A 24,453-nucleotide genomic window follows, 5' to 3' on the forward strand; every position below is an offset into this window, starting at 1 on the left:
CATAAGCTTTCGTGAGCTACAGCTCACTTCATCGGATGCATTGATGTATCCGATGAAGTGAGCTGTAGCTCACGAAAACTTATGCTCAAATAAATTGGTTAGTCTCTAAGGTGCCACAAGTCCTCCTTTTATTTTTGCGAATACAGACTAACACGGCTGCTACTCTGAAATAAGCTATATTGACATAAGTGATAGTATTGACCTGCCCACAGTGAGTAAATTTTCATCAGTTATTTCTGCTATTTAACTGATTCTAGTATATAGGTAAATCTGAATAAACCCAAAGGTGTGTGTGTGTGTGTGTGTGTGTGTGTGTAAAAAGCAATGGTTTGCAGCTCCATTAGCCTGCTAATCTTGAATAGTCTGCAAGAAGCAAAGATGTGGATGCCTCTTGCCTCCATGCTTCTGGCCAGCCCCACTTGCTCAGATCATCTGTTGATATAGTTAAAAAGCTGGAGAGATGGCTAAGAGAGCAGTCAGTCAGGGACAGGGGAAGGAGAAAAATCTGCTCCCAAGTTGAAACAGTAACTCATTGTCTATTAGTAAAAACACCGAACTGGGATCCTATGTTTTATTTTCACAGACTCAACACACACGACTCTGAGCAAATCATTTGATGTCTTTGTGACTCAATTTCTGTCTGTAAAATGGAGATGAAAACACTTTCCTGACTCAACTACTAATTTCTATTAAAGTTCATGAAGTTCTTTGAGATCCTTCGATAGAAAGTGCTGTAAAAACAAAGCATTATTACCTCTCATTTACCGGCTTTGGGAAAGTTTGGGATAGAGCTGGTTCAATAGTATTCATGAAACTGAAATTTCAACAAATTTGCATGGGGAAAGGGAGTGGTGGGTTGGATGGATGAATTGTTCCTGATTTCTGCAAACACCCCTTTTATTTCAAAATATCCACCCAAAATAATGATTAATTTTCAGAATAATTTGTAAACTTTTTTCATGAGCTGTTGAATTTGGATTATTGATAGCATATGCTCGTTCACAGGGTATACTTCTTGGGCTCTGATTGTATGACTGAAATCTTGGGGAGGATGAAGATTGACTGAGTAATAATGAATACGTTTCCAGTCTGCATGAGTTGGGGTTGCTGAGTGTTTTTGTGACTAACGGTAGCTATACATGTTCACAGACAATGACTGACATACCGTGAATAGCAGCGAAGTGAAAGTCATTTATTTGCAAAAAAAGAGATGTCCAAAGAATGAAAAAATACTGTTGTGAAAAATCGTAACGTTTTGAAGTTATTTTTCGTTCATTGTGTTTGACTGAGTTTTTGGTGACCTTTTTAATTGAAAATATTGTCAACATTTGTCTTAAAATCATTATCAAAAGTTTTCACTTACTGAAAACCCAGGTTTTGGTAAATGAAAATTGTCTGTAACGATTTGGAGACCATTTTTAATTAAAAACGTGTACCAAAATAATCACAGGAAAAGTAAAAATGTTTTTGAACAAAAAGGCCACTTGTAAGCAAAGCTTTCCATATGAAAAATGTCAGGCAGATCTCTTTAGAGCCACGGCATGCCTCTGTTTTTATTATTCAGCTAGCTGCAGCTGTTGGTGCCCTGCAGACTCATTTCTAGGAAAAAGAAAAGGAGTACTAGTGGCACCTTAGAGACTAACCAATTTATTTGAGCATGAGCTTTTGTGAGCTACAGCTCACTTCATCGGATGTGTAGCTGTAGCTCATGAAAGCTCATGCTCAAATAAATTGGTTAGTCTCTATGGTGCCACAAGTCCTCCTTTTCTTTTTGTGAATACAGACTAACACGGCTGCTACTCTGAAACCTGTCATTTCTAGGAGACATCTGCGCCCCGCTTTTGGCCCCAGCTCGCGGGGTGGGGGGGGTAGTAAAAAGTTTGGGGTGGGGTCGGGACCTCCAGCTTTCAGCACCTCCACCGTACAAAATGTTTCAGCCTCGCTGTCCTATCAGCTGCACTGAGCAGCCTGCCTGGAGCTCTCACTGGATTCCTGCAGCACCTTCTGCTGCCCCCTCAAACAAACACCGACCCAGCGGGAGTTGTGGACTCTCAGTACCTCACTCACAGGGCTGGTTGTTTAGAAGGGAAATGCTGCAGCTGTTTAGATTTACTTCAGAGATAGAGATCAAATACCAGTGCTCACTCCCACTCGATCTGATCCTTGTCTTGAAGCTTTTAACTTCTCCCTCCTCCACCCCCCCCCCCCCGTTGCTTTTCCGTTTTTTTTTTATCTCTCTGCCTCCCCCACCCCCCGCCGTGTGCATTGCTTTCTTTTTTCTTTTTTTTCCCTCCCCCTCGCACGCTTTCCCTTCATCTCTCGCGATCTCTCTGCCGCGGTTAGCTGTCTTCCATATCTGCATTTCTCTCTCTTTGCCTTGCTGCTCTCACTTCCCAGCTGCTCTGCTGGAGCCTAGCTGGACGGGTAGGAATCTGCACTGAAACGGACAGAGAGTCTCCTTGGTTTCTTCCTTGAGCACAAAACCTTTGCGTGCAAAGGCTCGGGGAGAGAGATCAGTCAGCACCTGTCCCTTTCGGCTCAGATTTCGCCGATTCTCTCTCAGTGGGTGAGAATTGACTCAGACCAAGCACGACAGGCCTTAGGGTTCTTCAAAGATTGCACGCGATGCTACCTCACCGAGCAGCGGGCCAGGGGGGAAACCCATAAATCTTTCCTTCTTTGTGTTCTAAGCACGCAATTTCTCCCCCCCCCCCTCGTTAATCTCTGCATAACCATAGGCTATTTCATTGTAATCATTAAGCACTGCAGGAGGTGGCCGTGCTGTACCTTCACCCTTCAGGTAGGATTTGAGACAAGCCAGAGTTTTTGCAATGGTGGGCTCAGGGGTTGGTTGGTGTTCACAAGTGCCTTTCCTTGATTGCTTCTCGTAGGGCAGTTGCGTTTTACAGGTGCAGATGCGGATTGTAACATTTTGAGAAACAACCTCCAGTTCAAGTCCTCTGTTAGTCTCTCCGGTTCGCGATGTGCTGGGGAAGCACACCACCCTCTATGATTTTGGTTGCTATTTTCAATTCATCCATTTCATTCCCAGCTTTTACCTGTGGGGCTGAAATTCTCCAGGTCTGGCCTCTGCTGTGTTCTGGAAAGTTTGAACAAAGGGAGGCGGGAGAGACAGGCGTAGCAACGTTTCCTTGTTGTATTTTTTTTTTTTTAAAAAGAGGGCTGTGAATTTTTATTTTCATAGCTCCAGCGGGCCAAAACAGCTGTAGGTAGTACCAGAGTGGAAGGGTCTTTCTACTGAACCCACTCTGCCAGCAGATACTGAAATTCTGCTTGGAGGCCTAGTGGGTCCCAGTTTACTCAAGTGTGGCTTGTTAATTCCAACCTGGTTATAAGGAACATAGAAAGGAAAAGCAGAAGTGGCTCTTGGGTAGAGGAATTTAAGATCTGGCGCAGAGAAGGATCATAAGTATTTCTCTGCACCTAAAGTTACTCCAAAAAATAATTCCATGTGTGGACACTTATATTCTGAAATAGGAGTATCTTGTTCCCGTTTAGCTTAATCCACTTTGTAGCTGGATTAAACTAAATAGGGACAAGGCACTCCTTACAGAATAAGAAGCATCTTCACATGGAGTTATTCAGGAATAGTTATCCATTAAATTCACACCCTACTTCAATCCAAACACTTGCACCAGCCACTCCAGCAAAGAAGAATGGGGCAGGAGTTAGATATGTTCTTATTAGTTTGTTAATAAAGGCAAACCCTAGGAAAGGAATACAATTGACCCCATAGAGCATGCACAGAATTTCTTTGGAGCAGAATAGGTAAATTACAGTTGAAATAGTCTACTCCAGAGAGATGTCCCTTTCCAGGCTCTGGGGGAAATTGCTTTGGATTTGACTAAGTTATAATGGTTTGAAAATCAGACCCAGTGCAGTAAAGTCCTTGGGATTGAAGTTCATTGGCAGTATAAGCAAGAAAAGGTTGCCTTGCACATATGTAGGTGTCTAACCTAGCTGCATAGTTGCTAAGGTATGGCTTGAATGAGGCAGTGTATCCTATAATTTAGGTGCATAGTTAATATGATGGTGCTCTACAGAACTGAGTGAAGATGCACATTGCAATGAACAGGGCATTCCAGGGATGTCAAGCTGAGTGGCCCCAGGTGATGGAATTCTTTTCTCCCTTCTTTTGTGGGGAGGGAAGACCCCTATGAAATTCCATTAGAAAAAATTACCTCAATAGGATATTAAGCTTTCACCATTGTAAGCTTCCAAAAGTGAGGGAACGCTGAAGTTTTAAGGTTGCATGTGCAAATTTAAACCCATCACCATGAAAGTATGCGGTATACAATTTTTAATTATGTGATCACATACTATTTCCCAGATGACCTAGTATGCAATGTTTTCTCTGACATTAGTTATATATGCATAGCGTCTTGTAGTAGAAAGCAATAATCTGGGCATCCCAGGCAAAGATTGTCCATGAAAATCGTTTATACCAAAAGTACCCAGCAAACTGTATTTACATCACCTACTATAGATTTTAACAATGCAAAGGAGCAGTGCAAGTGTGCTGACATATATAGGCCACCTAAAAAGGCAGATAAATTATCTGCATAGCTGCTTCACTCCTGAATTGTAATGGGGAGAGAGAGAGTGTGTGTATAGATGGATTACAGCAGTTCTCAAACTGTGGTTTGGGACCCCAAAGTGGGTCGCGACCCTGTTTTAAAGGGGTCGCCAGGGCTGGCTTTGACTTGCTGGGGCCTGAGGCCAAAGCTCGAGCTGCGGGGCCCAGGTTACAGGCCCCCTGCCTGGGACTGAAGCCCTTGGGGATGGCGGGGCTTCGGCAGGCTCAGGCTTCGGTCCCCCCTCCTGGGGTCGTGTAGTAATTTTTGTTGTCAGAAGGGGGTCACAGTGCAATGAAGTTTGGGAAACCCTAAATTAGATTAATAGTTAACGGCTTCATTCACAGAGTTGCACATAAAGAGAGCTGTTGGTTGAAAAGAAAATGTGTAAGACATGGACGTTAAGAAAACTTTTGAAATAACTGCCTGGAGAAGAGAAAAAAGAAATTATCATATTTAAAACAAAACAAAACTAAACAAAAAAATTCAAGGCTAGATCATCCCTGGCACTTGTGCAATGTGACAATTAATCAATTTCCTACTAATGGTGACATACGTTTCCTATTTTAGTATTGCAAGCGTTCAAAATTTTGAGGGGTGTTCCTTCTCTTTTGAAGTTTAAGGCCTTCTGACGACACCAAGTGCTATGTCATACTTAACATAAAACATAAGAACAGTTATCTATCTGATCCACCTAGAGCCAAGAATAATCTGTTTTGCATTCAGCATAACTCTGAAGAGGGCTGGCGCTGGGGTTAGCAAGCAGGGCAATTGCCAGGGAGCCCCACAAAGCTAAGTTACATCATATCTACAGAGTCCCTGTGGTAAATGTAATGCGAGTATTATAGTAATTTGATCTCTAAAAGTGGAAATAAATCACACTAAAGCAGAGGTTTTCAAATGGTGGGTGCACCCCCCTCCTCCCCCCAGGGGGTCTGGAGGAACATTTGGAGGAGTAAGCGGCGACAGCAGGCAGCTCAGGCTTCAGCCTCGGGCGGCGGGGTGGGGGCCCACTCCTTAATTTCTGCCGTGGGCCCCAGTGAGTCTAATGCCAGCCCTGACTCTGAAGTATATTCTTAAAAAACAAAAATTCTGTTAATAATACTGAATCAAATCCTGAAGTTCTTTCTCAATTTTACTCATTCTTTTGTCAGGCAAACTGCCACTGGAGTCACTGAGTACATTATCTTTCTTAGGCCAGGTCTACACTACAGACTTCTGCTGGCGCAACTATGTCAGTCATGGGTGTGAAGAGGTGCAATCTCTGACAGACATAGCTGTGCCAGCAGAAGCCTCTAGTATAGAAGCAACCATATGGGCAAAGCTGTTTTGTTGGGGGTTTTTTTACCAGTATAAATTGTTCTCCTTTATGGGGTTTTGTTTTACTCTATCAGTACAAAGTGTAGCTTTGCCAGCATAGCTCTGTGTCCACGCTAAAAGTGCTCTGCTGGTACCATATACCCGTATTCCTATACTGGTAGAGTACTCCTTGTGTGGACATGGCCTTAGGGGTAAGTACTGCCGGCTATCACCATAGCATCTGAGCATCTTTTACATAAATCAGTAGAAATAGTGAAGTCCTTAGTGGACTTCATGGAGCCTCCGACATTTCTCCTTTTGGGGGTCAAAACTCTGTTTGGAGGCAGGGATTTTGGTTTTGATTTTTTTTTTCTTTCTTAAAGATTTTATTAATTACCTTTGTTGTAATTGTAGGTAGGGGCCTAGGGTTAGAAGGGGTTTTCAGAGTTGTGCTAATAAGTAAGGATATTGGTCCAATAAAAGGCAAAATCTAATTTTACAAGATACATTATCAGATCTCCTTGAATGCTGAGATCAATCATTCTATCGTCAGGTTATTCTTTTTCAAACTGAAAAATTTTTTAGGATTCCATAAAAAGCCAGCACCCTATCTAATCTATCTATCTAATCTAATATAGCATCAAATGCATTTTGCATGAAGCGTTGTTTCTAAAATATATGGTACAGTGCCTTCAAACAATCACAAATAGCTTGACTCTTCAACAGTGATTATAAATCTAATGGGATTTCAGAATATACTCCTACTTTGCTATTAGCTACTGTGCCAGATTTTCTGCTAGGAAAAAGCCAGTGTTGTAAAGAGAACATAAAAGGTCAGCTTCTAACTGTGGGAAGGGATCTGGGTCACAGTGGATTACAAGCTAAATAGGAGTCAACAGTGTAACACTGTTGCAAAAAAAAAAAAAGTAATCATCATTCTGGACTCTATTAGCAGGAGTGTTGTAAGCTAGACACAAGAAGTAATTCTTCTGCTGTACTCCGAGCTGATTAGCTCTCAACTGGAGTATTGTGTCTGGTTCTGGGCACCACACTTCAGGAAAGATGTGGACAAATTGGAGAAAGTCCAGAGAAGAACAACAAAAATGATTAAAAGACTAGAAAACATGACCTATGAGGGAAGACTGAAAAAACTGGGTTTGTTTAGTTTGGAGAAGAGAAGCCTAAGGGGGGACATAACAGTTTTCAAGTACATAAAAGTTGTTACGAGGAGGGAGAAAAAAATGTTCTCTTTAACCTCTAAGGATAGAGCAAGAAGCAATGGACTTAAACTGCAGCAAAGGCGGTTTAGCTGGACATTAGGAAAAACTTCCTAACTGTCAGGGTGGTTGAGCACTGGAATAAATTGCCTAGGGAGGTTGTGAAATCTCCATCATTGGGGATTTTTAAGAGCTGGTTAGACAAACACCTGTCAGGGCTGGTCTAGATAATACTTAGTCCTGCCTTGAGTGCAGGGGACTGGAGTAGAAGACCTCTTGAGGTCCCTTCCAGTCCTACGAGTCTGTGATTCTTTTTCCTGCTTAAATTCTATGTTTTTCTTTTCATGATTTATGGTAAGTGGACAGATTTAAAATCTCTGCTTCAGCCCTCAACTGCTTTTAGCGCTTCCAGTTAATTATTTATTATTGCTTAAGAGTAAGTTTAGAATAGAGGGGGCTTTTCTCCTGTTTTAACTTGTTTATTGATATTGGTATTTACTAATACAAGTTAATTGGCCATCGGTTAACCCAACTTAGCTAACACTCCACAACACTTATTACAGGACACACACATTTGTAGTTTGCTGGTTGTGTGTCCTGGCTCTAGCCCAGCTTTTAGAAACCTCAGCTAATTTGAGTTAGTTGACCATGTGTTGCCAATTATCATGATTTTTATTGTTGTTCTCCCAGTATTTGGTGTTTTCCTTAAAGCCCAACTCCTGGAGGCAAGTGATTGTATGAGAATCTCATTTTACTTTTTTTTTTTTTTATTAACTTTTCTAGCCTTCATGGTTGCAGAGCAAAGCTTAAAAATGTGACCCAATCATAACTTAATGGCTCAAAGGCCAGAAAGCAAATTAAAAGACCTCCCCACCTGTTTTTGTAATCTCATGATTATTTTGGGGCCTGCACTGTTTTTGAATAATTGGCCCGACAATCTGTGCATTAAACAGGAACAAATACTCTAGTCTTGATGTAATAAGATGTAAAGGAAAAACATAAATGTCATCATTTGTCTCCTTTTACGTTGGATAAGGTTCTGTCAATACTGGTGACCTCTAGTACTTTTAGCGCCAAGCTGCGCACCCTACCACCATCGTGTTTTCCAGATGCATTCAGTGAAGTGCAACACCCTCTTATTTTTCTCCTCCACCCTTTCTGCATTTCACACAGTAACTGATACTATATTAACCTTGTGAGAGAATCCTTGTTGTAGTGCTCTTAACCATCGCAGCATGGCCACTTCCTGCTATGCTTGAGTCCAGCTCACAACAAATGACATCCGCTTTTAGTTTAGCAATAAGACGGAAAGCATCCACTCTAGTGTGCGCTCTGTAGCGGAGATCCTGTTTCCATTCTAATCTCTCCTTTTCAGTGCCTCAGAACTTAAGCCGAGAACTTGATTTGGGTCTGAGATTTTAAGGCTGGATCTCAGCCCAAAGGTGTTTTTTTTGTTTGTTTTTTGAAAGTCTGAGCAAAATGTGTGTCTTTCAGCTATGTCAACAGGAACAAATAGGCTGTCCCCACTGACAGTTTCTGCCTGATTGTTCTGTGAGGCAGAGGAAGGGAGGGTTGATAACCTGCTGCCCCCATATTTGGTAGGGGCTCCGACCTTCCAAACCTGTGGAATTCCTGTGATTCACAAGGCTGTTTTGCCATGAAGAAGGCCCTGTGTTTTGAGCATATCCGCCTCAAGGAGACTACTGTGGTATCATGGGCTGCCTTACTGACCAATTCCCCTATTTTTTTTTAAAACTGGAGAGGGGGAATATTAATAGACCCATTAAATCTGCCCTTTCCCCTGATTGAGCATGCTCTCCTCAAGAGGAAAAGCTATAGTGCAGCAGGGCATGCCACGCCAGAGGTGGTTGCATTTCAGTAATGGGGGAAGAGATCCAGATTCTGTCTATAATGCATTTTGGGGATCTTTTTGAATTAAGGGCAATACCCAAATGTTAGAGTAAGGTTGTTGCTATATTTCCCCTCCTGCTGCAGTCTGCAGCAAGAATCTCTGCTGGAATTTTCAGCCTAATGCTGAGTGTCCTGGCTCATGTATCCCTCAGACCCTGAAAGTTGGTTTCTCATAGATGTTTTTTGATACTTTGAGTACAGTATCTGTGGTGTGGTGTTTGAATGTGTTGGTGAGTCATTCCTTTACCACAGCAATATCTTAGTAGAGAGAAAAGAGACTATGAACCAGGCAACCACAAGTCACCAAAGAGAGAACAAATCAGGGACCCAATTCAGCACTTGTCAGGAGAGGCCAAAGCTCTCTGAGAGCTCCTCAGAGAGGATGAAAGGGACTTCCAAAGTAGGCAGGTACCAAGAGAGAACATCAGTAACCTTTAGTCATTACACGGGGTGTTGTGTGTGTTGCCCATGTCCCTCTTTTATGTGAGGGCAGCATTCAGCTAGCTAACAGCCAAGTAAACCATGGGAGCCAAATCCTCAGGTCTGGATTGTAGGCTGGGATCCACATATTAAGGGGGCCCTCCTAATGTGGATTTCCCCTTGTAGGTGCTGAAGGCACCCTATGACACTATCTCACCTTCCTAGTAACCATCAGAAGGCACCTTTCCCCCTTCTCATGAGTGCTCCATGCCGGAAGGGCTCTGCAACAGACTGGAGACTGAGAGAGGAGCTGTCACGCTCCATTCCCACTAATCCCATGGATGTGGGAGTCAGTGCTCACTGAGCAGTGTGAACTCCCCCTGACTCTGGCCAGCAAGGATCCTGACACAGTGGAGCCAGGAGCACTCAGCAGTCCATGTGAAGGGCTCCTCTCTTTACAGATAAAGGGGGGCGGGAGGCATGCAGGTGTGCAAATTTCACAAGGCCCCAATTCCCTCCTCATTAAGAGGAATGGTTAGTAGGAAACTCTGCATGGGGACTCCATGGACTTTTCCATCTCTTCATGCCTGGCCTATAGGTTTCTCTGCCAGAGGGTGAATGATCTGGGGCTTAGATTTTCAGTCCTTATTTCAGCCCAACTGCCATTGATCCTGTTAAAATTAATTGTATAAAACTCCCATTGATTTCAATGGGACCAGGATTTTGCCTGTTGACTTCAATTGGTGTTTGCCGAAGCAAAAACGGGGGTAAGGAGCTGAGAGTGTAATTTGTAATTCTTACCCTAATTATACGAGTATAGCAGCATGAGCAGCACAGTGGCTTTCTACAGCTCCTTTTGTATGCATCCAGGTATGCTAGAGGAGTCACGCAGGAACAAAATGGATATGGACTGCATAGTGACTCAGCAAATGAGGCAGCCACCCTGAGTTTGGCAATTACTCTCACAGAACCTTGGGCATTAGAAGCTATTTGATGGTGAGAGAAAGGTTTGTCTAGGACACTCCTCATCCCTCACTGGTGTCAGAAAGAGCCAGGCTAAGCCTGTCCATCTCTCTTCTCAGTGGCTATGCCCTGTTACATTTCACACACACACCCCCCAGTGCCAGTTGAATTCACTGTTAGATGTTTTATGTTGATATTCTGAGTCTGTCTTTTGAAACCTGTTTCACTGTCTGTATAGAAAAGCTGCATCTCCAGAACTCCCTCCTTGTTTTGTTCGCTTGTTTACGTATTGAACATTTTTGCTTCTCAGTTCTTTGCTGTCATGATGTTCCCTAGGGATACCAAATTATTTAGCTCTTAAATTCTAGAGGTAGTGAGAAGCAGTGTTGGGCAGTGGACTGGAAGTCCAGGAAATTTGGGGTTTGTTCTTGACTCTGCCACTGATTCACTATGTGACCTTGGGCAAATCATTTCACCTCTCTGTGCCTTTGTTTCTCCTCTCTCCCTTTGTCTGTCTTTCTGTGAACTCTTTGGGACAGGAACTGTATCTTACGCTGCGTGTGTACAGTACTTAGCATAATGAAGCAATGCTCTAAGATGAACAATATTACGCCCAAACAACTATGTTAACCCTTATTCAGGTTTCAAAATCAAGCACTCAATCTAGGAGGTGCCTGTCACATGTAGGAGCTGTGATGTGATGGAGGCTTTGGAGCAGGCTCAAGGAGGATGGAATCTTCAGACATTTTGGCTGCTAAATGCTAGCAACTCTCTATTGTTATGTGCAAAATGTGATTTTCTTCTCAAAGAATTAGAGCTGGTCAAATTTGGGTGGATTTTTACAGGGATGGCAAAAGGCACATCACTGACACAAAGGCCAACCCCTGGCCATATTTGAAGTCCCTGCCCCAAAGCTTGGGGGTGCTAGAGAATATCAAAGGAAAGGTCCTCAGAATTTTTGAATATGGGCAAAACAATATCTTTTTCCTTAGGCTCAATCTCAGAAATGGCTGCACCATTTTGGCTGAAATTTTCTTTTAAAAAAATATCAGACTGAGGCAGACACCTTGTAGGGAAAATTTCAGCCCAAAAGCTCAACATTTTGCAAAGTTCTAAGCAATTGAAAACAGGGTCTGATAATGGGAAGTGTCAAGCATGCTTAATGTGTCACCCTTAAGTGAGGTCTGTCCTTAATATCCCATTTTCTATAATGGTTAGAATTATGAAGAAAGGTTAGACAAATATGTTCATGCTAGGACTCTCAGTCCTCTGTGCTCTCTTCTCCAACCCTTTTTTTTCACACACACGTTATTTTTGTCCTTACTTCTACCTGTTAAAGTTGTCAAACCATATTGCCCAGAGTACACATATATATTTGCCCCATGATCTGAGTTTTTTTCTGTGTGTGTAAGGGTGTGGGTAGCTGTTTGTGTGGTTCTGTCAGGGAGGGGTGGTGTGGGTGACAGGAAGTGGGTATTGATGGCTGAGCCTGTGGTTGTTGTGCAGCTGTTTAGTCAGTGCCGGAGGGGGAGGGAGATGTGTGTGAGAGGGTCAAGCAGGTGTGTACACTACTATATGGGGCAAATTGTGCATTGTGTGTATTTGTAGACAGTGTCCTCATTAGAAATATTGCTCTTGCTTTTCAAGATCTACTTTCCAGATCAAATTACCTATTTTGGGGGCAAACTTACGGTTTGAATTGAGTTTGAAACCACTGACCAAGTTTCATTCTCTAACTCACCAATGTGCCACATGGGTTCACAGTTCGGTTTTCCTCTGCCTCAGATAGTGGGTAAAAGAAAGGCCATGCCTCATGTAATCTCAGATCTTATATTGTTAATATGAACGAACTACCTCCCAGGTTTCAAAGATTCAGCAAATTCATTTGGGCAACAGCCATCTTACATTTTCAAATGTGGTGGTTGCTCTGCACTTTCTTAAAATCAGTCCTCTCTAAGGCATCACAAGTTGGGCACTCAGAAATTGAGGCATACAAAATCAATAGTCGTTTTTGAAAATCTTAGCTTAGGACCCCACATAAAAAAGCAGCAATTCCAGTTTTAAATGAGAAAAACGTTTTCCACTGGTCGTTGGCTTGGCTGTTACACAATCCCCAATGCTTTAGGACAGGGATCGGCAACCTTTGGCATGCAGCCCGCCAGGGTAAGCCCCCTGGCGGGCTGGGCCTGTTTGTTTACCTTTCACGTCCTCAGGTTCGGCCGATCGCAGCTCCCACTGGCCGCGGTTCACCACTCCAGGCCAATGGGGGCTGCGGGAAGTGGCAGTCAGCCTGTCCTGTTGAGGTGCCCACATTCGAAAATTGGACAGTTAGTTGCTGTTGAACCTTAAGTGGCAATTATGGTGCAGTAACTGGAGACTTGTATGGTAATAATTATATTATTACTGGGGATAATAAAGGATAGATTCTGTTTTTTTTCAAGTTAGATTCCAGGTAACATGGTAATTACTTTTGGATCCACTAAGAGAAATATCAAGAGTTGGCTGAGTTTTTAATTGTGTTTAATATGCATTGTGAATTTAGCCCTTTTTTCTGTTCACAAACCAATCCGTTTCTTTGAATGGCCGTGTTACTCCTAAGTATTCAGTAAATAGTTTATGCGAATGAATTTCACATTGTAGGCAAACTGTTCATTTGGACTATTTGTTGTGCGATATTTGAATGTCACATGGAGTTGTTCCCTGCTGAGTGATGGAAACATTTTACATAGGAGAGTAACAAACTCATCTTCCTGTAGGAATTTTTTGGATGTTTAATAAATTGTGCTTAAATTCCTGATTAACTTTCAAGATTTGCAAACGCTTTAATGGATATCTGCTGGGCTTCTGAATACTCATGAATAACATGATCCTACAAATTAGTATTTATTATTTGTATTATGATAGAGTGTACTGGTATGTGTACATTGCAATAAAAAAACTCATGGCTGCACAGACACACTGAGTGGCTTGCTGCCCAGTGAGTTTGTTACAGAGCTGGGACTACAAGCATGGGGTGAGATTCTGACCCTATTAAAGCCAACAGAAGTTTTGCCATTGACTTCAGTGGAGTCAGTATTTCACCTCCAGTCTCACGAGTGCCAGCCAGTACCTTAACCACCAGATGGTCCTTCCTTTCTCAAATAGTAGCAAACTAACCTCCCCACTTCTACTTCTGAAAACAATCTTCAGTCACCATTTGTATTTTTCAACCAGTGCTATAATCGGCTGGAAACTTAATTACTATTCAGCTGGTGCATATTTTCCAAAATTAAGTTGCCCTAAAATGAAACGGCCATCACACAAGATCTTTGGCCCTGTAACTGAAAATACTTCCCATTTGTTTGGTTTAAGTTTAATTAAAAAGAAGAAAAAGTTAGGTTTTAAAAAATGTCCCAGTCTTACCAGGCCCGCTTGCACGGTTTCCTGTTTCTTTATTTCAAAATTATACAAATGAAAACCAAACAATTAAAATTACTTTAAAAAGTTGTGGCTGGGGCTCACATCGCAATTGCATCATTTCCAAACCACCCTGTAATCACTTCTCTCTCATAACAAAGATCAAATATATTACGCATCATAGCTGGCTAAATTACATTTGAAATCACTTATCACTTACACATCACTAAAAGAAAAGGAGTACTTGTGGCACCTTAGAGACTAACCAATTTATTTGAGCATGAGCTTTCGTGAGCTACAGCTCACTTCATCAGATGCATACCGTGGAAACTGCAGCAGACTTTATATATACACAGAGAATATGAAACAATACCTCCTCCCACCCCACTGTCCTGCTGGTAATAGGGGTTGGGATGGCTGGGATGGAGGGGTTCGGATGGCGGGAGGGGGATCAGGGCTGGGGTAGGTGGTTGGGGTGAGGGAGGGGGTCAGGGGTGCAGGCTCTGGGCGGCGCTTACTTCAAGCAGCTCTCAAAAGCAGTGGCATGTTGTCCTCTGGCTCCTATGTGGAGGCGCAACCAGGCGGCTCTGCACACTGCCCTGTCCAGAGGTGCCACCCCTGCAGCTCCTATTGGCTGCAGTTCCCAGCCAATGGGAGCTGCGTACAGAGCCCCCTGGCTGCCCCAATGTGTAGGAGCCAGAGAGGGGACATGTCACTGCTTCCGGGAGCCACGTGGAGCAGGGCAAATCCCTGATCCCACTCCCCAGCTGGAGCAATGGAGCAGGGAAAGCCCTGAACCCCATTCCCTGGTGGGAGCTCAAGGGCCAGATTAAAACATCCGGATGCAGCCCCCAGGCCATAGTTTGCCCTCCCCTGCTATAGGTTTACATGGCGCTATGAAAACGAATAAAAACCTAATCGCTCCCTACCTATAGGTCCTTACACTCATGATTAGAAATAAGCAGAAATAATGCACAAGCAAAATTGCCATTGTCAGGACTTAAGGTAAATATTGTTTAAGTGGAAAAAACATATAATCAACTTCACACACTGTCTGAGTGAAATAAGCATGCTCAAAATGTATTGTTATAACATGATGGCTTGTGACCAATCAAAATATAAGTGTAAAGTGTTTTGTTTTGTTGGACTAGTGTTTTTTCCCTTTTATATCCCTCTAAACTAAGCTTTCACTGTGGCTTTTATGAAAGACCCTGCTCAACTTTTGTAATGTTTTGTGACCTCATTCAGTTGTATTAGAGACAGATGCTACATTGACTGGGGAGGCAGCCATGGTAAGATTTTGTAGGCAGAGTGGATTCAACTCTCCTATTTTTTTTAAAGCTCTCAAGAGGAAAAAAAATAGTAACCTAAAGTTTAAAATTATTAGAGTTGTTCTTAGTCTAATTTTATTCCAGAGAGATTGCTATGCTTCATGTGGGTAAAGAGGCGAAGGGAAATAATTGGTATTGTAGGGATCTGAGATAAAGAATTACCTGTATTGATTTTTTTTTAAGGCAATCCTCCTTTAAAACATCACCCACACTTCTTGTGGAATATAAACAATGAATAAACTTCCTGGTCTAGAGATTTCAGACTTTTTTTTTAATAACAAATTACATCATTTAATGAGTTGATAAAAGCAGGAGTATTGTTGAGAAATCTGGTCTGGTCTACTGTTTTCATGCTTCTTCATTTGTTCCTTGTCTTGGGAGAGTCCTGCAGTGAGGTTGAAGGCTTGTTTAGATAAGAGATGTGGTGCTCTCAAGGAATTTCTGATGTGATGGGATTAGAATCTGAAGGGAAGCTTTGCCTGTTTTCAACCGTTGTAGGTTTGAAAATAGAGAATACTAGGGTTCATTCTCGGTCTGTGTGGGTCTGAAAAAGGGAGCAAGGGGGAAAAAAATCAAATGCAAAGAATAGGGTGCAAAATGAAGTAATTGTGGGGAGGGGAAGCACATAGAGAAAGGGAGAATGTGTGTGGTAGGGAGGTCAGAAAGAGGGGAAGAATAGACAGGCAGATTCTAACAGAAAAAGAAGTTGATTCAGTTGTTGTTTTTCAAAGCTGTCTAGGGGATTTAGTCACACATCTTCTATTAAAATTAATAGAAGATCTATGGCTTAAGCCCCCAGGCAACTAGAGCACACTTTTGTACTGGCTTAATTTTTGGCATGCTTTTCCATCCCAGTACCTAGAATTTCCCTTTTAGGGAGGAGAAAACTATTTTTAAAAACCCAAAACAAATAATTTAAGGACCGCTACCCCATTAATTACAAGCACTTGCAGCATAGCAGAGGATTGGAATAGAAATGGTTGTTGTTTTTAAATACATGTCATGTGCAGGATGATTTCCTCCGATAGCAGAGCTACATCTCTTCACTTTAAATAGTTACAAATATCTGTAAGATCTCTTTACTTATATTGAAAATCATGAATTGCAACATGTTCATTTTATCACATGGTGATGATTATCAAATGATTTCTGCCCTCTAAACCCTACTGTGGGTTTTGCAATAACTAGTTTTGGATCTAGAAAGGCTAAATGCAAAAGGGGGAAAAAAAGGAATAAAGAAAGGTAAAATTGTAAAAACTCAGGAAATTCAAAAGTGAAGTTTCTTATCTTTCAAATGGCTATCTCTAAATATTGCAAATCCTGGATGCTTTATGGTATAGATTTATTATTTTTATTACAAGCGATAGTAGATTAAGCTACATATTTAACAAGTAAAGCAGGAGTATGGGACATGTTGCAACAAAATGAGTTAACATTTCTAGTACAACCTTAGTTCTCAGCGTTTTAACTGTATAAACCTAACATTGGGCTACCTTTTAGGGGTGAGTATTTACATGACTGTGATTTTAAAATTGTAAAAGGGGGAGAAAATGAAAAAACATGAAATTAGTTGGCTTTACAGAATTTATAGTCCCAATCTGTGGAATTTACATGCTCCTCCAGTTTTGCCCATAGTGATAAAAACCATCCCATTTGCCATCAGAGCTGGCACTATCTGGACAATTGGTATGTTTGCTACAGCATATCAAATGTACAGTTTGATGGCATAGGCATTTCTAAAAGATCACTGGTGGTTTAACCACCAGCAAAAATAAGAACCCTGCAATTGCTGCAAACCTGTCTTCTGTGAATATTCACTCACCTTTTTAACAAACTAACTTTTGTGTTCCCTTCTATGAACATTCATGTGACTGAATCTTGCTAGCATGAATGTTTACAGAAAACAAATTCCAAACTCAAGCATTCAAATACTTGTGGGACAGACATTTTAATTTTGCTTTCCATGAACATCTGCACCTGAAACCTGACTGCAGCAGCTGCACTCCTCCGATCTAGGAACTGTAACAATACCAGGTGGCCGAAATGATTAACTGCAGTAAGCAACACGAGCTGAATTTTGGATTTCGAACAACACAGCATTGCCAACTCAATCATTCAAAAATCATGAGTCAAGCCCCAAAATATCATGGTTGTTTTAACAACAAATATTTTATGAAAGTAATAAATGTTGGCTTCTTTTTATTTGCCATTTAGCTTTGAGCCTCCAAGTTACACTTGGGTCACATTTTCCAGCTTTTCTCTGCAACTGTGAGGGCTAGAAACTTATTTTAAATAAAATTTAGGATTCTCTCATAATTCCATGCTTCCAGAAGCTGGGGCTTTAAGACAAACATGAAATATTGTGAGACTCATGATAAAACTGTGAGAGCTGGCAACACTGGAATGAATAAACAAAATTCTCAAAATCAAAAAACCTCAACAAATTTTGAATAACAAATACATGTTGAGAAAATCATGACTACTTGATAGATTTTCCACAAACAAAAAAGAAGGTAAGCTCAATAAACACATTATTCTTTCTGAATTATTTGCTTCACTCTAATGAGAACCTATGCATTTGCACTCACAGACTTCCTCAGTGTGACAAGTTAGTTCTGAATCTGGTGAGTTGCTCTATAGTTTGTAGTTATTTGTGCAGAGCATTGGGATTTTGATTTTAAGCATTTGTGTGTATTTCTCTGTAGGCTAGTTTTAGATCTGCTCAATGTAATTACACAGTAATCTGCAGAACCCTGTAGTTATCCTATAGTTACAGTGTTATATTCCAGTTATAACTATATAATAAAAGGAAATTAACATGATATTTTCTTCTGTAACTAGAAGTACAACCATATTATACTTTCTCACTCATTCTCTCTACCCCTTTCACACTCACACTCTTTTTTTTTTTTTGCCTTCATGCTTTTTCTGTGGACCTTTCTTCCCCCATTACCTCTTCATTGGAAGAAATGTCTCCTTCCAAAGTACCCGCTCCTCTCAGAGTGACAGAGAGCGCCTCCGTTTCCTAATGGTATCCTCCCCATGAATAAAAGTGGACATGGAATGGCTGATGCGAGTGTTCAAGCTGTCAGAACTGCTCCCAGTGCTATGGCCCTTCACCCATGGACACAGGCACCGCAAGATGTTCCTGTGGATATAGCCATCAAAGCAGTAGTAGATGAAAGGGTTGGCACAACTGTTGGCAAATGCAAAGGGGCTGCTCACTTCCATGCCCGCCTGGGCAAGGACATAAGGAAGGCAGAAAGGTGGCTTCAGGTCCTGGAGCCCAGAGATGATAGCCAGAAGCTTGAAAATGTTGTACGGAATCCAGGAGAAAACAAAGGCAGCCACTACAATGAAGACAATCTTGATAGATTTCCTCAGCTTTTTGTCATGTTTCCCAGATTTCTGGTAATGCATGCAGAGCTTCTTGGTGATGGAGCAGTAAAAGGTCAAGATGCTCAGCAAGGGGAAAAAGAAGGCCAGAATTAACGTTACCAGTGACACAATCCGTTTAGCGGGTGTGAGGTCCACATCTATGCAGTAAGCCTGGCCATTATATTGCCTCAGTTCTCTGGACAGAAGTGTGGGAAGCCCTAGGAGGCAGGAGAGGATCCAGACACAGATGCAAAGTCCATTAGTGTAGAATCTTGTTCTGACTTTCCTGGCTACAGAGGGGTGCATGATGGCCAGGTACCGGTCAGCACTCATGCAAGTGAGGAGGAAGATACTGCAATACATGTTGACTGAGATGATGTACGAACTGCCCTTGCAGAGAAAGGAGCCTGACCTCCAGACCCCCAGCCAGATCTCCTTGTGCACCCAGAGTGGCAATGTGAGGAGGAAAACAAAGTCAGAGGCAGCTAAGTTGAGGATAAAGATGTCGATCAGCCTGCGGACTCGAAATTTGAAGACCAGGGCTCCCATCAGGATGGCATTGCCAACGATTCCCACCAGGAACACAGTGGCATACAGAATAGGAAGGAAAATGCCCATATATGGTATGTACAGAGCTTGGCAGTACTCTTCAGGACTCTCCGTGGAAAAAGAATATTCATAGCTATCGTTATAGCTTAAAGTTGTCTCAGACATCTTAAAGAAAAATCTGACCAATCTGGATGAGCTGTCACCACCCTTACTCTTATTATCAGAGACAGCAGAGTGCTGATCTTTCTTCTTTTTTTCCTAAAGATCTTAAGAAACCTCTTAAAACAAAAAACCACCACCCCCACCCCACCCTTTGATATTCACAATTCTGCATCCCTCTCAGCCAATCATATAAAGACAAGCAAAGGGAGAGTCTGATTAGTCAAACCCACACAAGTCAGATGTTTTGTAGGAGTCAATTGGGTTGAGTTGGGTTTTTTTGGCTAACTGATTTTTCTCTTCATTTTGCATTTGACCATGATGCCTTTTAAGGTTTGTTTTTTGTGGGTTTTTTTGTTCTTTTAAGGTTCTGAACTGTTTGGGTAAGGTTTTTTCCTTTCTTTCTCTTTAAGCGGGATATTATAATAGGTGAGAAAGTTTGAGGTGATGGAGAGAAACCAGGAAGTGGTTAATTCAGCATTATGTTCTTTATTTTCTCTAGCGGATAAATTGTTGTTAGTCTGTTTATATATTTTTCTGAGACTTGGAGGTTTATACCTTGGATTATTTTGTCAACTGATTTTCTGGTTAGAGTGACTATCACCTATATAAATGCGACTAGGGAAAAGCTGTTTAAAACCATGCCTTCTCCATTCTAACCTGTAGCAGCAAATCCTGCTATTGCAGTCCTTGGATCTGCACACAGAGTCTTGCCAATGCATATCAGTCTTGACCTTCAGCACTACCTGCTATTCCATTTCTGGATTCATCTCTGTGTGGCTCAGAGTCAGAAAGAGTCCTTGTTTCCATTTTCTGCTGCAGTTTCAAGTCTAAAATTGCTCTTCCTTCCCCATCGCCAGCTCTGCCTAAGTACCTCACTCCTGACCTCCAAAATGCCTGTTTATTCCAGTCCTGCCTCCCCCTGGCACTGCAAATTCCATGCAGTTCTGGTGCGTAGCTCCTATGATATTCCCTCTTGCTGTCATACTGAAAGCTTTGCTAATTCATTTAATTTCTTATCTGCAACATCTGCTGCTATTCCAATTCTGAGCTACCCCACATACAGGCCTGTCAGCATTGCTTAGTCTGGATTTTAAATCTCTGTTTTAAAGTCCTTGATTCCAATACAGCTTTTCCAATGCCAATATTCCTAAACAGCAACACATCTGATTATTCTTTTATTGGTCTTCACCCTGTCCAGCCAATAAACCTTAGTTCTGATTTCCAGCCACTCTCCCCCGTCTTCTTCCAACATTCTCCTCCACTCACCCCTGCAGCTTTAGATCTGCAAACTCCCCAGCTTTTCCAGCCCTGCGCCACCACATAACTCTGCCAATGCACCTCAGTCTTGATGACCAGCACCCTCAAACCTGCAGCAGCCACATGGATTCTGAAATGGTCTTTCAAGAGAAATGAGCTAGTCTTCAGAGCTTAGAACATTTAAAATTACAGTGCACAAACTCCACAAAGTATAGTTACAGTCTAGTACCTGTCCTTCCCAGGCACAAGGATAGACTAGATTTATGAATCATCAGTGATCCAGGGAACTTTCCCATTGGTCCACTGAATGAAAGATGTTGAGAGCCAACTGGTTTGGGATTTGGTGTTTTTTGGATATGAGTTTTATGGTCTGTGAAAAGATCTCTGTTATGAAGTGATCATAAAATAGAAAGGTTAGAGACCCCTTGGACCAAACAAGATAAAAGATCTTTCCCATTTCTTATTTCTGTGATTCTGTGGCACAGTGACTAGAGATGGCTGAAAAATAGGAATAATTTTCGCAAAACTTGGTCCCCATATTTCTTTTAAAAATGTTAAATTCAGAAGTTTTCAGCCAGCTCTAATAGTGAGTTGAGAACTGGGCCAGTTTCGTTTCATTTCTATTCAAAGGGACTTTTTCTTTCAAAAATCACTTGCAAAATTGTATACCTAGATGAGATGGGCATTCCTTTCCCTTCAGTCACTGTGTCAGGAAATATTCTAAATTAAAATTAGCTCCACAATAATTCCAGCATGCTAGCAAATACATATGGTATGTTCCTCTATAGTGTATTTAGAACTAGATTCAGGGGAAGCTCATTAATGTGTGCAGCATCTCTCAACATTAATGATTTAATAGCAGTTTCTCCTTAAGATTAACTTTTTCCACAATTCTCACAAGAAGTGAATCAGTCATAAATATTTAAAAAGACCTTAACTGAGTCATCAAGATATGCATGTGCCCAAACTGAAAAACTACATAGTTGTACCTTTGTAGTTTCACAGTCCATCCCTTCCCTACAGCTTGTTAAACTTATTTGTTTAATTAAAAATTAGAGTGTAGCTGTTTGCAACAGGGATCATTTCTATTTGTTCTATAGAGTATCTAGCATGCTTTCTGGGTTCTGTAGTGAATTACCATATTACTAACAATTATTTTTCAAATAATTCAGAACATTTATAAGTCCAATATGAAGCATTATCATAAATAATTAATAAGTGATCTATAATTGTCAAAAAAAGCAGCAAAAAAGTATCTTGAATGTATTAGCCTTGCTTTTGTATTGTGTTGATTCAGTAAGGACTCTGAATCATGTAGGGCCAGATTTTCTGGCATCCACAACTACAGCCAGGTTTTCAGTAGAACTTAGCTCCCATTTATGCACCTAAATTAGGACCAGATTTTTCAAATGTGCTTAGTACTTCTCAGCCATCATTGTGACCAGATCTGTGGCCAGATTTTCAAAAGGCTCAGCTAAGATTGTTTGAAAATGCAGCCACATGGGAGCTAAAGTCTTCTGAAATCTGGCCCTAAATTCAGTCATTTCTAACACTAGTTTGAATTAGCACCATTCTCCTTTAATGGTTATATTTTTGCAATGTTCAAAAAGGCATCTTGGGACAACCTTACATACATTTGTCATGCTTAATATGTACTCTAATTGCCTTTGATATAGAACTAATATTACCTCAATATGTGCAGTATTCCTAGTCTTCCCTGTGGGAAAAAACAAGGTAATTTAAGGCAGAATTAGGACGCTCTTAAGCATCATGGCTGTAAGTTGAAGTGCAATTGTGTTTCCCCTAAAGCTACAGCAGCTTTGCAGAAACTAGCGATCATACAGATGATTTCCTTGTTCTCAGTGCTGAAAGGCTTATAGTACATTTGTGATACTAGCCTTCTGATTCTGTGACAAACTCAGAAATGAGATCCATGGCCACACTATCAGCATAGGAAGTCTAAGGCAATATTAATTTTAATATCTTGAATGCAAATAAAGTTAGATTCACGATTCAGCATTTCCAACATCAAAATTTTTAATCGGCTGATAGTCTCTCTGTTTATATATACTTATTAAATGTGTTTTTCTTGTAAGTTTTACATGTGCCGCAAGCTTTTTGCCTGGGGTGTTTATATAAAATGAAATAATAAATACATCAAATAAAAAGTGACAGTAATAAACAGTGAGATAATATAATAACAGTGAGGGGGAACAGAGGTAAATTTGGATATAAAACAGAATGCAATAACTCATAACTGGATACAGTTCAGAAGCCTGCACTAGGGAAAAGAAGCAGGATCTGCCCACCCATTAAAGAGGAAAAAATTTATAGTCTTGCCAACACTGACTATGGTAAGTTTGCAGGCACCCAGCTAATACAGATTCCAGCCTGGGGTCTCTCTAACACTTGTCATTGTAATAGCAAGAGGCATGCCAGCTGAGAGGGGTTATTTTCTCTATCTGGTACCAGTTTAGGATACCTGAAATGCTCTGTATGCCAGATGTAGGACATGTTGTCCTCTGTAGGGTCTTGTAGCAATGGGGAAGCTGTAACACTAGTTAGGGTAAGAACTGCAGGCACTGAGTCAATAGATAGGCAAGGGGGTAATTTTGTAGATGGAAGGTGGATGGAGGTGATAACCTGGGCTATTCTTCAGGAAGGTTATGGCAGATGTAGGGCACATTCTCCCCCTTTGGGTTTCTCTCCTAGTGGAAATTACCGTTGGCAACTTAGGTTTGGAAAAACAGAATCGATCTGTTGGTTGGCTGGGCCTTGGGCCATTGGTAAAAAAATAAATAAAGAGGACAGAAGAAGCCAACAGTGAGCAGGAAAAACCATCTGAAGAATTCTAATGGAGTCTACTGATGTTTCTACTGTGGTTTAGGGGCATTAGAAATGCTGATCATTAGAGTGGGTTGCAATTTTTTAACCAAAAATTTTAATTACAAATGCTCTTTGTACATAGATATTTGTTAAAAAAATCTATTTTTGCTATTTTTTATAAAACTGTTGAATTAGCCTTCATTATCTTTCCATTCAAGTATTAACAAATCTTGTTCAGAACCAGTATTTTATCTTTAAAAGATGAATTTTTGCAAAACTTTTAATCAATATTTATTATAAAAATCATTTTTGCCTATTTTAAAAATAGCAAATTTTCCAAAACAAATTTTTATTTTTAGATACATTTTAAAAAATCCTGCTATGTGGCTAAAATGACCAGGCAAATATTATACAGAGGGGAAAGGGGAAAATAAGAGAAAATGAAAAACAGAGGAAAAAAAATTTTTTTTTGTGGCCATCTGTGTAATTTTTATGTCATCTTAATCACATGGTGGGATTTTAAAAAATGTTTTAAAATTTAAATTAAATCCTTTTTTAAAATTTCCATTTCAAAAATGAACAATGCTAAACGAAAAATGTTTGAAAATAAATGGTAAAATATTGAAACAAATGTGTGTGAAAACTTTCTAAAACAAAATTATTCTAGTTCAAATATTATTTTGAAATATCTCTCTCTCCTTCCCTCTTTCCCCCCCCCCCCCCCCAATAGCTTTCTGGGTCATGTGGACTGTGGAAGGCTTTCCAGATGGTCAAGAGGTGGAGTTGTATGGGATTGTCCTATGGAAAGAGATGCAGAGAACCAGGATGAAGGGCAGGAAGGACATGCACTGTTGATTTGGGAGGCAGGGGGGAAGAATTTAAAGAGTCTGGTGATATTCAGCAGCATTCAGGGTAGGACATATAAACTCTGGCAGAAATCCTGGGGGCATCTGACTTCATGTGCTGCCCCTCCCACATGGCACCTCTGATGGAGGGTTCTGTTTTAGTTTTGCACAATTTTGTAAAACCAAAGCTGGGAGTGGTTAGACTCTAGGTTTCTAATCAAAACACACTTAACATATGGATTCCTCTGCCCCTTTGAGGCCCCTCATTTAACCTGTGCAGGATGTGTAGGAGGGGTGGGGATTT

General features: G+C 41.1%; 1 protein-coding gene across 1 annotated transcript; it reads right to left on the reverse strand.

Moving 5' to 3' along the window:
- Window positions 1-15,422: 15,422 nt before the first annotated feature.
- Window positions 15,423-19,295, reverse strand: GPR15 (G protein-coupled receptor 15). Its single transcript, XM_048835776.2, has 2 exons — window positions 18,086-19,295; window positions 15,423-15,676 (listed from the first exon to the last, which is right to left on the reverse strand). Exon 1 carries the CDS (start codon window positions 19,222-19,224, stop codon window positions 18,130-18,132), a length of 1,095 nt encoding a protein of 364 aa, XP_048691733.2. The 5' UTR covers window positions 19,225-19,295; the 3' UTR covers window positions 15,423-15,676; window positions 18,086-18,129.
- Between the last annotated feature and the right edge of the window lie 5,158 nt (window positions 19,296-24,453).

Source organism: Caretta caretta, chromosome 1, assembly GCF_965140235.1.
Source record: "Caretta caretta isolate rCarCar2 chromosome 1, rCarCar1.hap1, whole genome shotgun sequence".
Lineage (NCBI taxonomy): Eukaryota > Metazoa > Chordata > Testudines > Cheloniidae > Caretta > Caretta caretta.

Bases quoted from the DNA above. Each gene is read 5' to 3' on its own strand.
- GPR15 (XM_048835776.2), bottom strand. From the start codon at position 19,224: ATGTCTGAGACAACTTTAAGCTATAACGATAGCTATGAATATTCTTTT.